General features: G+C 37.4%; 1 protein-coding gene across 1 annotated transcript; it reads right to left on the bottom strand.

Moving 5' to 3' along the window:
• LOC109227596 lies at window positions 1347–2276 on the bottom strand. Its single transcript, XM_019392796.1, has one exon. The coding sequence runs from the start codon at window positions 2274–2276 to the stop codon at window positions 1347–1349; it is 930 nt and encodes a 309-aa protein (XP_019248341.1).

Genomic DNA, 13252 nt, shown 5'->3' with positions numbered 1-13252 from the left:
GCCTGTCCATAAGAAAATTCTGCATATTCTTGTCATAAGCTGGATGACCTTCTTTGGGATTAAAAACACCTGGGCCAATATGTTTGCATCTCAAATAGAACACTCTTTATAAGTTGGACCCTTCCACTGTATGCTAAGTATTTAGTAGACCAGTATTTTATTCTTGCAGTCATTCTTTCAACTGGTGGTAGACACTGTTGAACTGTGATCTTCTTTGATGATAGGGGAACTCCCAAATATCTGAATGGTATCTCCCACTCTGAAAACTGCATCTCATCTAATATCTGATTCTTCAACCTTGAGTTAACCCCTGCCACATATAAAGAACTTTTCTCTAAATTGGCCTTTAATCCAGATACTTCTGAGAAATGATTAAACTGCTTCATCATCAGCTTCACTGAAATTACATCAGCTCTACAACACATAATTAAATCATCCGTAAAACATATATGAACTATCTTCATCTTGTTGCATCTTGGATGATAGTTTAAATCTGGAATATGTCTCAATTGTTTAAGTGATCTATTCAAATACTCCATCACTAAAACAAATAAGTAGGGAGATATTGGATCTCCCTGTCTTAAACCTCACTTAGCTTGGAATCTGGGTGTAAGTCCTCCATTGAATAACATTGAATAGCTCACTGTACTGACACATTCCATAATCAGATTGACAAATTTCATAGGCATCCAAAATTCTAACAATACCATTCTGAGGAAACCCCAGTTCACTGTATCATATGCTTTCCTAATGTCTACCTTTACTAGACATCTAGGAGACACTCCCTTTTGTTTGTATCCCTTTACCAATTCATTAGTCACAATCACATTATCCAGAATATTTCTCCCCTCAATAAAAGCTGATTGTGAAGGTCCCACTAGGTGGTCAACTACTAGTTTTAACCTAGTAGTAATAATTTTGGCAATCAGTTTATACAGAGTTGTACAACAGGCTATGGTTCTGAATTCCTTCACAAAAGAGGGATTTTTAACCTTGGGAACTAGTGTTACAGTAGTACAATTCACCTCCTTTAGCAACTTTCCAGTTTGAAAGAATTGTGTTGTTGCCTTTGTCACATCCTTCCGTATCAAGTGCCAGTATTTCTTAAAAAATTCTGCTGGAAAACCATCAATACTAGGGGCTTTTTCAGCTGGTAGGTCCTTCAGAGCCTGAACTACCTCAGCTTCTGTCACTTCTTGAATAAGAAGTAACTTTTGCTCAGCAGTAATACAAGGTCCATCTCTTGCAATTGTTGGATCTAAACATGGCATTTCTCCTTCACTTGTGCCCAACAACTTCTGGAAGAAACTTGTAAATTCTTTTTGGATCAGAACAGGATCATGTAATTAAACGCCATCTTCTGTGCAAATTGATGAAATTCTATTTCTCGCTTGTCTTGCTTTCAATGCTGCATGAAAAAATCTCGTATTTGAATCACCATATGCTAGCCATGTTGCTCTTGACTTCTGTCGGATCACTTGTTCATGTATTGTTGCCCATTTATCTAGTTGCATTAGGATCTCTTTTTCAGTTGTTATAAGCTGTTCATTGAACAAGTCTGCACTTAGGTCTAGCTGTACTTGTTTCAGTTCTTCTTCCAGTACACTGATCTTCCTCTCCAACATTGACATTTCTTTGTTCATCTGGGGTGTCTCTATTTCTATAAACTTCAGTTTCCTCCAGATTGAATACATGGTATGTCCCTGCACCTGCTGTTCCCACACTTTATGTACTGCTTCTTTGAAACTCTCTTGGGATAATAGCACATTGACTAATATGAATGGCCTTGGCAGTTTTTGCTTGGCCACTTCTGTTCTGATTATAATTGGAGAGTGATCTGAACATTCCGAGATATGATAGTATGCTTCCAGTTTTCCATACTTCATAAACCATAAGTCATTTCCAAATGCCCAATCAATCAAGCTGTAGATTCTTTCCTTTTCCCCTCTTTTATTACACCATGAGTATGTACACACTTTTTTACTTAGTTGACCCAATCCAATTTCTTGAATGCAATTTTGGAAATCTTCCATCTCTGATTGTTTTACTGGTAGCCCATTAACTCTATCATGCACAGAAAGAATTGCATTAAAATCTCCAATCACCATCCAAGGTTCTGTGATAGAACTGTTAATTTGCTTTAATATTCTCCATAGCTCTTGTCTTTCCTGTTGAGTATTCATCCCATATACAAAAGTTATCTCACAAGCAAATTGTGACTCCTTGTCCTCAACCTTGCAATGCACCAGTTGCATATGAGATACTAGAATATTCATTGTAACCTTTTTAGGTTTCCAACAAATCCACATCCTACCTCTATTACTGACTAAGTAATTAGCATGTATTTTCCATTCTGCTCCAAACTTTCTTTTTATTTTTTTTGCTCTTTTTTGCTTTACTTTAGTTTCTAAACATCCCAGCAGTACCACTTTCTTAAGCAAAAAGGACTTCAATTCCTTTTGCTTATAGGGCTTATTCAGCCCTCTTATATTCCAAGAGCAAACGATCATGGTGGGTCTTTTTTACTTGTATCGCCTTTTGCCATATTGGCATTAGCTTTTTCAGGTTGTATCCTCAATGTACTGAATCTGTTCTGTTGAAGGAACTGCTCCACATCTTTAGTTTCTATCAAAGTTCTTGACCTGTTACCTTTTACTTCTACCATTTTCTGCTTGCCTCTATTTCTGCTCTCTTGGACTTTCTGACTTTCCTCTGTAATAGTTACTTCTTGATTATCCTTCTCGAGCTCTTCACTTGGTTTGCCAGCAACTTCAAGCGCAATTTCAGCACTGAACCTGTATTAGGTTTGGCCTTCCATTGCTGCTTAGTCTTCTTCTTCTGTCTCCTTGGTATTTGTTGAACATTACTGACTTCACTTACTCTGTTTTGTTCCTTGCAAATCACTTTATGCCTTCCAATTTGTAAACATTCCTGACAGTACTCTGGTTTCCACTAATGCTCAATCAATTGTTCATAGTATCTACCATCAGGCTCCCCTAGTGTAACTGAATCTGGGAGAGGTTGGGCCACATCCATTTCAATAAGTACTCTGGCATAAGTTATCCTTTCTTCATTTGCTGTTAGTTTATCAGTACAAATTGGATTACCCAAACAACTCGATATACGACCCAAATTTTCTGTTGCCCAATACTGGATAGGTAAATTAGGAAAACTACCCATATAGGCACTACATTTAGGGGTTCTTCATCTAGTTTGAAGTTTGGCACCCATTGTTTCAGAATCATAGGCCTGTTATTATAGGTATAAGATCCATTCTGTAAGATCTTCATTTTGTCCTCTTCATCTTCAAATCTGAATATGAAATACCCTTCATTATGTAGATAGATCTGTGGAGTTGTGACAGTATTCCATACCCCATAAACAAATCTCAGCATCTCTTTAAAAGTAGGATTACCCCCAATTACATAGCTTATTAGGACTGACCTCCACTTCTGATTTTGCATTTCTATAGCATCTGCACTTAGCTTAGCAATTTTATTTCCATCTTTCAATGTCAGGGGAAAGTACTTAAGCTCTTGCCCTAATTGTTGAGCTCGATTACCTTTAACTACATTCGCCATTGTTGGTTTGACCGCACTCGAGCTTGCAGAATATGTTAATTTTCTTGCCGCATTGTGTGCTTCAGGTTGCTGGTTCGCTTCCTTCACCGGTTGATTCTCTGGTATCTCTGACTGAACTCAATTCGGTGCTTGCAGTATTGTTGGAGCGCTTCCCATACCCATCATCCATTGTCCTATTTGAATTGGGGCTAAATTTTGTGGGACTTCCGTTTCTGGTGTAACAACTCTCAGTGGTTCTTCTTTGGTTGAGGACAGAGTGGTGTCCACCACCGGCGCCGGAATTTGTTTCTTCTTCTGGCGTGCCATGGAAGGTGCACGTTAGCTAGTTTCGCTTAACATATGCCTCTAGAGCTTCTCTCACCTCTTTCTTATTTTAATATTAATACTTTTGGTCCTTGTAATATAAGGTTAAACATATTTAACCTCAAATTGATTGAGATGTACACTTTTAGTCCCTCTGCTTTTGACTTCACAAGTTTAATATTTTATTAACTATTAAATCTTTTGATTTATTTGTGTGTTATATTAAATTTGTATTGTTATTCCATATCTGATGGTAATATAGTTCTAAAATAAATTAAACATAACGTATATATATCTACTTTTGCATCTACTATGCAAAAGGACCAAACACACACATTTTAATCAATTCAAATTTAAATATACTTAGTCAAGTAATGCAAGAAATAAAAGTAGAATATATCAATAATTAAGGGATCAAAATTTAAAGGCGAAATACATAAATGGCCCCTCTAAGTTGTCCACAACGGTCATTTGAACACCTCAACAAACCTATTTATCAAGTAGACACTTCAAGCGTCTGTTAAGTAAATCAAATAGACACCCCGGTACAGCATACCAGATGCGTGAGTTACACTTTCCAAATGAGCCAATCAATGAACGACACGTGTAATTTGTAATTAAAACTTAACACAAATTAACCAAAAAAAAAATTTTTAAAATAAAAAAACCCTTCTCCAGGGGGTGTGAAAATTAAGTGGGGTCCGCATAGAAATAATTTAAGTGGGGTCCGCATACAACCAATTACATCGATAAATTTATACAAGCATTCATTGCAATTTTGCTTTTAAAAAAGTAAATAAACTAATTTTTTTCAAGAAACCACATGGATTTACCTTCAAACCCAAGCTTTGACGCCATAAGTTACTTCCTTACCTTCAAACCCAAGCTCAAATTTGATAAACATGTTAAAATCTCATATGAAATACCAAAGATCCTGAAACTCCACAAAAGAAAAATGAATGGCCTAGATGAAAGACCTTTGAAAAGCAAAAAGTAGCATCAACGATATTACTGGAGCAAAAGTAAGCAAAAAATTTCACAGAAATCGCCAGATCTAATCGAATATTCATACAACAACCAAAAAACAGTAGATCTTGTTATGTTCATAGTACGACACGTGTTTTTTTTTTGTAAAATTGTAGGCTTATCCTTTGGTAATTTTGTTCTTTTGCAATGGAGGCAAAGGTGATTTAAGGTAGAGGAGAGTGTTGAATGGTGGAGGAGAGAATTGGAGGAGAAGGGGTTGTGAAAATTAAGTGGGGTCCGCATTATTTTAGTAAAAAAAAAAAAACCTAATTTTAGGTTGGCAACTAGCGTCATAGAGAGTGGATTTCACGCAATGGGGGTTGACATTGTCGGGTGTTTAGTTGATTTCTTTTGTGTATAAATAAATGGTCTAATTGAAAATAGGCTCACTTGAGGTGTTCAGCTGGTCGTTGAGGACAACTTGAAGGGGTCGTTTATTTATTTCGCCAAATTTAAAATTATTCCTTTTTTGTGTATTTTTAAAACTATATGCGGCCTTTCACCGATTTTTTTCTAAGAATTTAATTATGTTCTATGCGTTTTTTTAAAGTATTTATACAATCAGTAATTAAAAGATAATTAACATGTAACTTTCATTGATAGAATTTGTTGGTAACTTAAAACAAATGATAAGTAACCTAGTATACTAGATTATATATTAATTAAAATAAAAAATTATACTATCAATGCATATAACTTAAAATCCTATTTCTCACAAATCTCGATTTAATTTTTGAACTCTCCACTATCCAAAATTTGAAAAGTGGAAGCATTTATTGGAATGCCGTTCAGTTTAAGAATAATAGAAACGATGAAATGTTAAAATCTGTTTACCAATTTTTTGGGGTAAAAGCAATTAAAGTAAACATCTCATCTTTCAAAAGTAGATGTTCAATTAATGTTAGAAGATTTGAAAATTTTAAAAAAACTTTGAATAAAATGTTACACTAGCTATACCTCATGTCCATTTTATACGGAGTAAAAGCGTAATCCTTAAACTGTTAATGATTAAGAAACAATAACTCATTACCTTTTAGAATGAGATCCATAACTCTCTTGAGCAATACTTTTTGATCAATTTTATAATTTAACAATAGAAAAAAGTATTACTGTTATCTTTATGTAAATTGTTTCTTATTTAACTAGTTAAGCAAACATATTCTTATCTTAATTTTAGCAGTAATTGTCACACCTCCTTTTTTCGGGGAATATGGAGTATTTCCAATTAAAGTGACATTAATCGAAATGGGATTATTTATTTAATTCAGAGTCGCCACTTGGAATAAATTCTGATGTCCCAAGTCACCGATTTATTTTAAATCCCAGATCGAGAAAATTTGACTCTGTTTTAAAGTCTGCGAAATCAGAAGACCGGGTAAGAAATTATGTTAACCCGGGAGTAGGTGTGAGGCACTCCCGAGTTCCGTGGTTTTAGCACGGTCGCTTTTAATCAAACATGGCTTAATTAATTTGTTTTAATTACTCATTTTTAGAATCTATGTACATTACCCTTTTACCCGCTTTTAATTACCTGATTATTCATAATTATGGAATTATCTTAAAACGAGTCGCGCGTACGTGTACTCATTTTGTTCGGCGCGTCAAGAATCATGTCATGCGTACGTGTAAACAATTAATCACGCTTTATTAATTATCAAAATTATTTGGCCAAAGTCGCGCAAACGCGTACCTCGAATTATTTTGGAAATCATAATTATGTCACGCCAACGTATACATAACTACGACTATTCATTTATTAATACGCGCCTAAAGAATACTAGCGATTATTAGGAATTATTCTTGTTAAACAAATTTTAAGATTATTGTGAAGGCCATGATTTATGGATATAGAATTTCTGAAAGAAGTGTAATTATTACTTGCATATGCAAAATAACATATATTTCAAAAAATTTAATGCCTTACCATCCAAATTAAAAGCAGTCAACAACCCATGCACTTCATAACCACTGAAACACTAATTTCAAGTATATTGGCTTATCATTTATGATATGATATAATGGCACAGGATCATGACAAATTTAATCCACTTTGGACCAAATCCTGCTGATAATTAATAATTTCAAAGAAGAAGTCATATAAGACTTGATCACGCCTAACTATTGTGAGCACGTGATTTTTGCCCTATATGGATTACTCCTATAAATTCAAAACAAAAACAACTTCTTTAATTATTTGCAATTTTATGGATTTGTTTTTGTGGCATTTATTTTGTTAATTGTTTGCATTTGTTTGTGCACCTTTATTATGGCTTAATTCATAAAAATACAAAAATACTTGGCATGTGCATGTAGGGTTAATTTCGCATTTTAGGATTAATTAGTGAGTAATATTACAAAATAAAGAAGATCACAAAAAATGGTTCTTTGCACTTCTACTTTTAATTGTTAGAATTTGTCTTAAGTTTGTTTTTAAAATAGAAATTAGTTAGTTTTGGAATTTTAACTAGCATAATTTTAGAGTCAATTTGGGTCCTTTAGTTTTAATTTTACATTTAATAAAATCAGAAAATTCGAAAAAATAAAAAAATTAAATAAAATACAGAAAGAAAAGAAGAAAACAAATAAAAGAATTAAAAGGAAAATGAGGTCTTGATAAGAAGACCACAATTGGGCCAGATTTGCTTAGCCCAAACGAAATCCCATCCCAAAATCATTAACCCAGCCCAACGTTTACCCCAGTCCGGTCCAATCCTCATTTAAACGAAACGACGTCGTTTCCCAAATGTCGATCACAGCCGTTGATTTGTTTTGATCCGACGGATGAGAACTGCCTAGGTTTGGGGTATTTAAATGTCGGATCACCCCTACCCCCCACCCCTCCGTCTCTCTCTCAACCCCCATCCCTCAGAGACACATATAGCCGCCGGTATAACAACACCGCTGCCCCGCCTTCCTCCGCCGTCCTCCGCGCTAGCGCCGCCGGCCGGAAATCTCCGCTGCCGGCGGCGATGCTCCGATGACCACCAAAATTACACCATCTACTCTTCTCCCCCTCCTCGTCACAAATCCCCGATTAGTTTCCCTCAAATCCTACCCAGACTCGTCGAATCTTCAACCAAAGTTTCCGGCCAAAATCTTAGTTCACCCAATACCGCCCAAATTAACACCCTAGAACCGCCCTGTCCTCCTCTATCAAACCCCCCAAACCCCATCCCTCAAATCTGGCCGGAACTGCTCGAATATGGAATTTAAATTTTCCGGCCAGAACCATACTTTGTCCAACGAGCCCCAATTTCATACCATATACCCCCCTGACATCCCTCATCGTTAATATCTAACCAGACCCTCTCGAATCTGAGTAGAAGTACCCGGATTTTAAATCTAGGGTTTTTTGAGCATCGAGTCTTTAGGGTGGGGTTCCAAAGGCCAGAATCTTGTTGATAGTTCGGCCATGAAAGTTTGGAGTCAGCTAAGTTTTCGTCTTATCTCTTTTGAATTTCTTTTGACTTTTGTTAATTTGATTCATGTTTTTTTTAGATGCAGTTTTGATTAGTAGTTTAGTTAGCAATAATCAGCTTCTTCAAGTAACAAATGTTTAGGTTAATATTCAGGCCGATTTCCATGGATTGTTTGATTCTGATATGATGTTCATTCTATTTAGCTTATTATTCAAACTGTGAGTTAATTGTCAAATGTTAGCATAATTCAAATTGATTCCCATTATTGGTGTAGTGGATGATTTTGATTTTTTTATTTTTGTCTAAATTCCAGTTTCAAATCAGTGTTGAGTATTGTTTTGGTTTGAATAAATGAACCTGGTTGTTAGTCTAATTGGTTTAATTCCAGTTTGAGCTTCAAGTTCTATTAATTAACCTTAATTAGTTTAGGCTAGATTAGTTGTTTGGTTATAGCTGGCAGATTTTAGCAATGGTCAGTAATTTCAGGAGGTTTTAGGGGTAGTTTGGGCATGGGAAAAGGGTAGTTTTATTAGATTTGGTAATTTTTGAAGGGGGGTAAGGATAGGGATTGTAATAAGTAGAGAACCTTCTAAGATGGACTATAGTGTAGATTTTAGTAAACTTAGGGCAGTAACTTGAGAAACAAGTCAGAAATTGAAGGTCTAATAGAAGAAATCTGAAATTAAAAGAAGGAAAATGGGTGAAAAAGTTCCGGCCCCATTCCTTGCCTATAAAAAGGCACCCCTAATGCCTTCTTGAACAGGTTTTTTGGGCAGCCATCTAAACCCCTACCCCAAGCAAGACATTCTGTCAATTCTGGAAGCCTGAAATTCCCTTAGAATAATACTAATATATTGGCATTAAAATCAGAAACAAGCTGGTTTTTTTTTATTTTTATTTTTATGAGTGTACTGTTCTACATATGAGAGTTGTTGCAAAGAGAGTCATTGGTGTTCATTTGCGAGATCGTTTATGCCTATTGGTTTGGACTGAGCTGTTAGCTATATTCTCTTCTGTTCCATTAATCTCCCTATTTCAACGTAGGAATAAATAATCGCATGTTGATTGTTAAAACCAGTATTTTACTTGAAAATTACGTGTATCATTAACTGGATTGATTGAATAAACTGATTTGCTCGTGAATGTCTGTGAAATCAAGTAGCCTGGACTTTATTGTTAATAGTGTTGAAAAAATTGATTCATGATTAGTAAGAACTGGATGTTTGGGCCCATACTAGCCCAACTGGAAGTATCCAGGCCATGGCCTTTCTTAATTCAAATTGGGCCCAAGGGTAATAGCAACAGGCAAAACCAGGCATATTAAAAATTAAACCAACTGGGCTCGCTGGTTGCCTCAATCGACATCAAAGCCCAGAATTGCTAGGATTGTGAGTAAACGAAAGATTCAGGATTAATGTTAATAATTTACAGCAGGATTAATTGACTAGGTTTTGTTTTCTGTTAATTTATTCTAGTAGACAAAGTGAGTAGGAAATNAACTGGGCTCGCTGGTTGCCTCAATCGACATCAAAGCCCAGAATTGCTAGGATTGTGAGTAAACGAAAGATTCAGGATTAATGTTAATAATTTACAGCAGGATTAATTGACTAGGTTTTGTTTTCTGTTAATTTATTCTAGAGACAAAGTGAGTAGGAAATTGTAGTCACTTTAAGAGTAGCCTTTAAATAAAAATGGCAAGACGAGCCCCGCCAAATAAATACGGGACCCTCAATAGATGTTATATGAAATGCTTAGAATTCGGGTGGACCATTTAGCGAATTTCATGGTCTTCCCCAAATATAATAAACACGTAGCTGCTTTAGGCGCGTATATTAATAACATCACTCCCTTAAAATCGGGTGCACATTTATGTGACCCAAATCCAAATCTCAACGAAGTTGAAATGCGTTAACAGTCACGGGCGCACTGGTGCGACGTGATTTGAGATGCATTTTCACGACGTTGCAATTCTCATAAAAAATAAAAACAGCGCACATGAGTTAGAACATGTTTTCGAAATCAGATAAAATCAAATACAACAGTTGAGCGACCGTGCTAGAACCACGGAACCCGGGAATGCCTAACACCTTCTTCCGGGTTAACAGAATTCCTTACTCGGATTTCTGGTTCGCGTACTGTTAACAGAGTCATAATTTCCTCGGATCGGGATTCAACCGGTGACTTGGGACACCATTAACCTCCCAAGTGGTGACTCTGAAATCTCAATAATAAATCCCATTCCGATTGTCCTTTAAATGGAAAAAATCCTTTATACCCTCGCCGGTACAGGTAAAAAGGAGGTGTGACAGCTCTGGCGACTCTGCTGGGGATCGAACCCACGACCACAAGGTTAAGGGTTCAGAATTCGAGCTTAGATATATTGTTGTATTTGGCTTTATCTGATTTTCCTACATGTTTCATGCTAAATGTGCAAAATGTTGCTTTGATATTATCTGAACTGTATATAAACTGTGCCGAAACCCTTCTCTTCTCACCTCCGGGGATGTGCTTACTGGTTGAGACTCCCTATTCTGTTAGTGTCAATACCCTGAAATAGAAAGAGGCCGGACAAGTTACTAAGCCGGATGGCCTTTTGATTCCCGGTACGTAGCCCCCTCCTCGACTCGAGTTGTCCGCTCGGGTACACAGTCTAGAACACATACCCAGGTTTTGAACCTAGAAGAACTTGACTTCATGCCGGATCCCTAGTAGGAGCGCTTATCTGCATCACGTGCATTTTGACTTAGGGGACTCAACAGGGGTTGGGTCCGGCTAGGACAGGTGTACCCGGAATAATGGACCATCCTGATGCATCCTACTTGTGCATTTATCTGTTTTGGACTCGCATGCTGACCGGCTTTGAATATCTGGGCAATATTGAAAAAAAAGAGAGAGAAAAGAGAAAATAGCAGTGTGGAGAGTTAATTACCTATACTAGAGGAAAAACCAATGGCCAAGTTGCGCCGAAATACGGCCGAATTTCTCAGAAATTGAAAGAAAAAAAAAAGAAAAAAAAAAGTTTTATTAGTTTGTTTATTTGCCTCTAAAAGAAAATATAAAAGAGTCTTGCTTTCAGAAAAGTGAATTTGCCAACAAAAACCCAAAAAAAAAAAGTTATTTTCAAATTAGGGGTGTTTTCAAAATAGTTAGATTTATTTGACCGAACTACGCTGGTTTGGTTCTCACCGGATGTGAGATACGTAGGCAACCCTCATCGGGTCCAACCTCCCCTTTTGCAAAAATAACCAAAAAAAAATGTCAATTTTGTTTTGTTTTTGTTATAAGTAAATCAGGTGATGCCGTTCTATAGCCGAATGTCCCCAAACGGGCGCCGGAAGGCTATTTGTGCAAAAACGGCCATCTTGAGTCATTTGACGGCCAGTAGGCACAGCCTTAAAATCTGCTTCACGAAGTGCTGAAAGGCCGTAACTGCCAAACCGGCAGTTCTAAAATTGGAAATTTGAACAAAATAGTGTTATTTGCTTTCCTTTTTAGGTCAAATAAGTTGTTAAATCACCTTAATAAATGTGCAGGATGAGCACGACTCAAAATGAACCCTTTTCAATCATGCATAAAATCCCTTTGGAGTTGCGTTTATGGTGGAATGATTTGGGCAAAAAAGGGCAAGATGCGGCCAAGAAACATTTGAAAGGGCTTACCGGTCTGCTTGATATTGCGCCTCGGGGAGATATTATTAGAGCACTGGTTACATGTTGGGACCCAGCACATAATGTGTTCCATTTTTCGGATTTTGAGCTTACCCCGACATTGGAGGAAATAGCTGGCTACATTGGAAAGGATGAGGTTTCGTTGAGGCACAAATACTTGGTTGCTCCCAGAGTTGTAGCTGTACACAAGTTTTTAGACTCCTTGAAAATAGTCAGGGCCGTCCATAACCCAGACCTGGCAAATGGCTTTTGTACTCTAAGCTTCATATATCATCGCTACGGTCATATCGGGGGGTTTAACAACCCAGAAAGTAAGATATGTAGCAAAGGAAACCGCCAGAAGTGGGAGGAGCATCGATGTTTCGCTTTTATGGTGGCTTTCTTGGGGCTTTTAATATTTCCAAGGAAGGATGGGAACATTGATATAAAAATAGTTGGGGTTGTCAGTACATTAATCAAGCCAAAAGTACACTTGCACCTATGATATTGGCCGACATATTCCGTGCTCGTACAGCTTGCAAAGCCGGGGAAACTTCCTTCGAAGGGTGCAACTTGTTATTACAAATGTGGATGATCGAGCATCTGTGTCATCGCCCTCAGTTCTTGAGCTACGGGTCTCCAGAAAAAACATGCATAGAAGAATTTTACACAAGGATTAAAGGAGCCAAATTGCCGGAAGGAGTCACGGGATGGACAACATATTTTCGGTCCCTCACGGCTAGCCAGATAGAGTGGACACTGGGATGGTTACCCGTTGATGAAGTCGTATATATGCCAGCAGCCCGACCATATTTTCTACTGATGGGGCTTAGAAGCATTCAGCCTTACGCACCGTATCAAGTGTTGAGGCAACTGGGGAGATGCCAGATAATACCCAAGGATGATGATCTTAGTTTGCAAGTGGTTGAGATTAGCCCCGATGGCCAGTTTCCTGAAGCAGTGGTCCGCCAAGTCTGGAGCGAATGTCAATATTTGGCGGCAAACACTTGTGTTCGGGATCGAGCCAAAGGAGAGGTGTCACCTGATTATCAGGCTTGGTATAGAAGGGACGTTGCATTCGGAAGACCGGCCAAAAGGCCTCACATCCAGGAATTTGTTGATTCATCACAAGGACAATGGGATTGGTTAGCTAAAGAAAACGAGTACAGGGCCCGCATAGGAGCGTTGGAAAAACAGGTCCAAGACCTCCGATTTGAAAATAGCTTGCAAGCCGCGGCTGACGAAGGGGAGAGAAAACAATTGGCCAAGGAGAATG

The sequence above is a fragment of the Nicotiana attenuata genome, chromosome 6 (genome assembly GCF_001879085.1).
Source record: "Nicotiana attenuata strain UT chromosome 6, NIATTr2, whole genome shotgun sequence".
Lineage (NCBI taxonomy): Eukaryota > Viridiplantae > Streptophyta > Magnoliopsida > Solanales > Solanaceae > Nicotiana > Nicotiana attenuata.
The sequence above is the reverse complement of the archived record's forward strand: the minus strand, read 5'-3'. Positions and strand labels throughout refer to the sequence as shown.

Excerpts from the sequence above, each read along its gene's own strand:
- LOC109227596 (XM_019392796.1), bottom strand. The coding sequence starts at position 2,276 with ATGAATATTCTAGTATCTCATATGCAACTGGTGCATTGCAAGGTTGAG.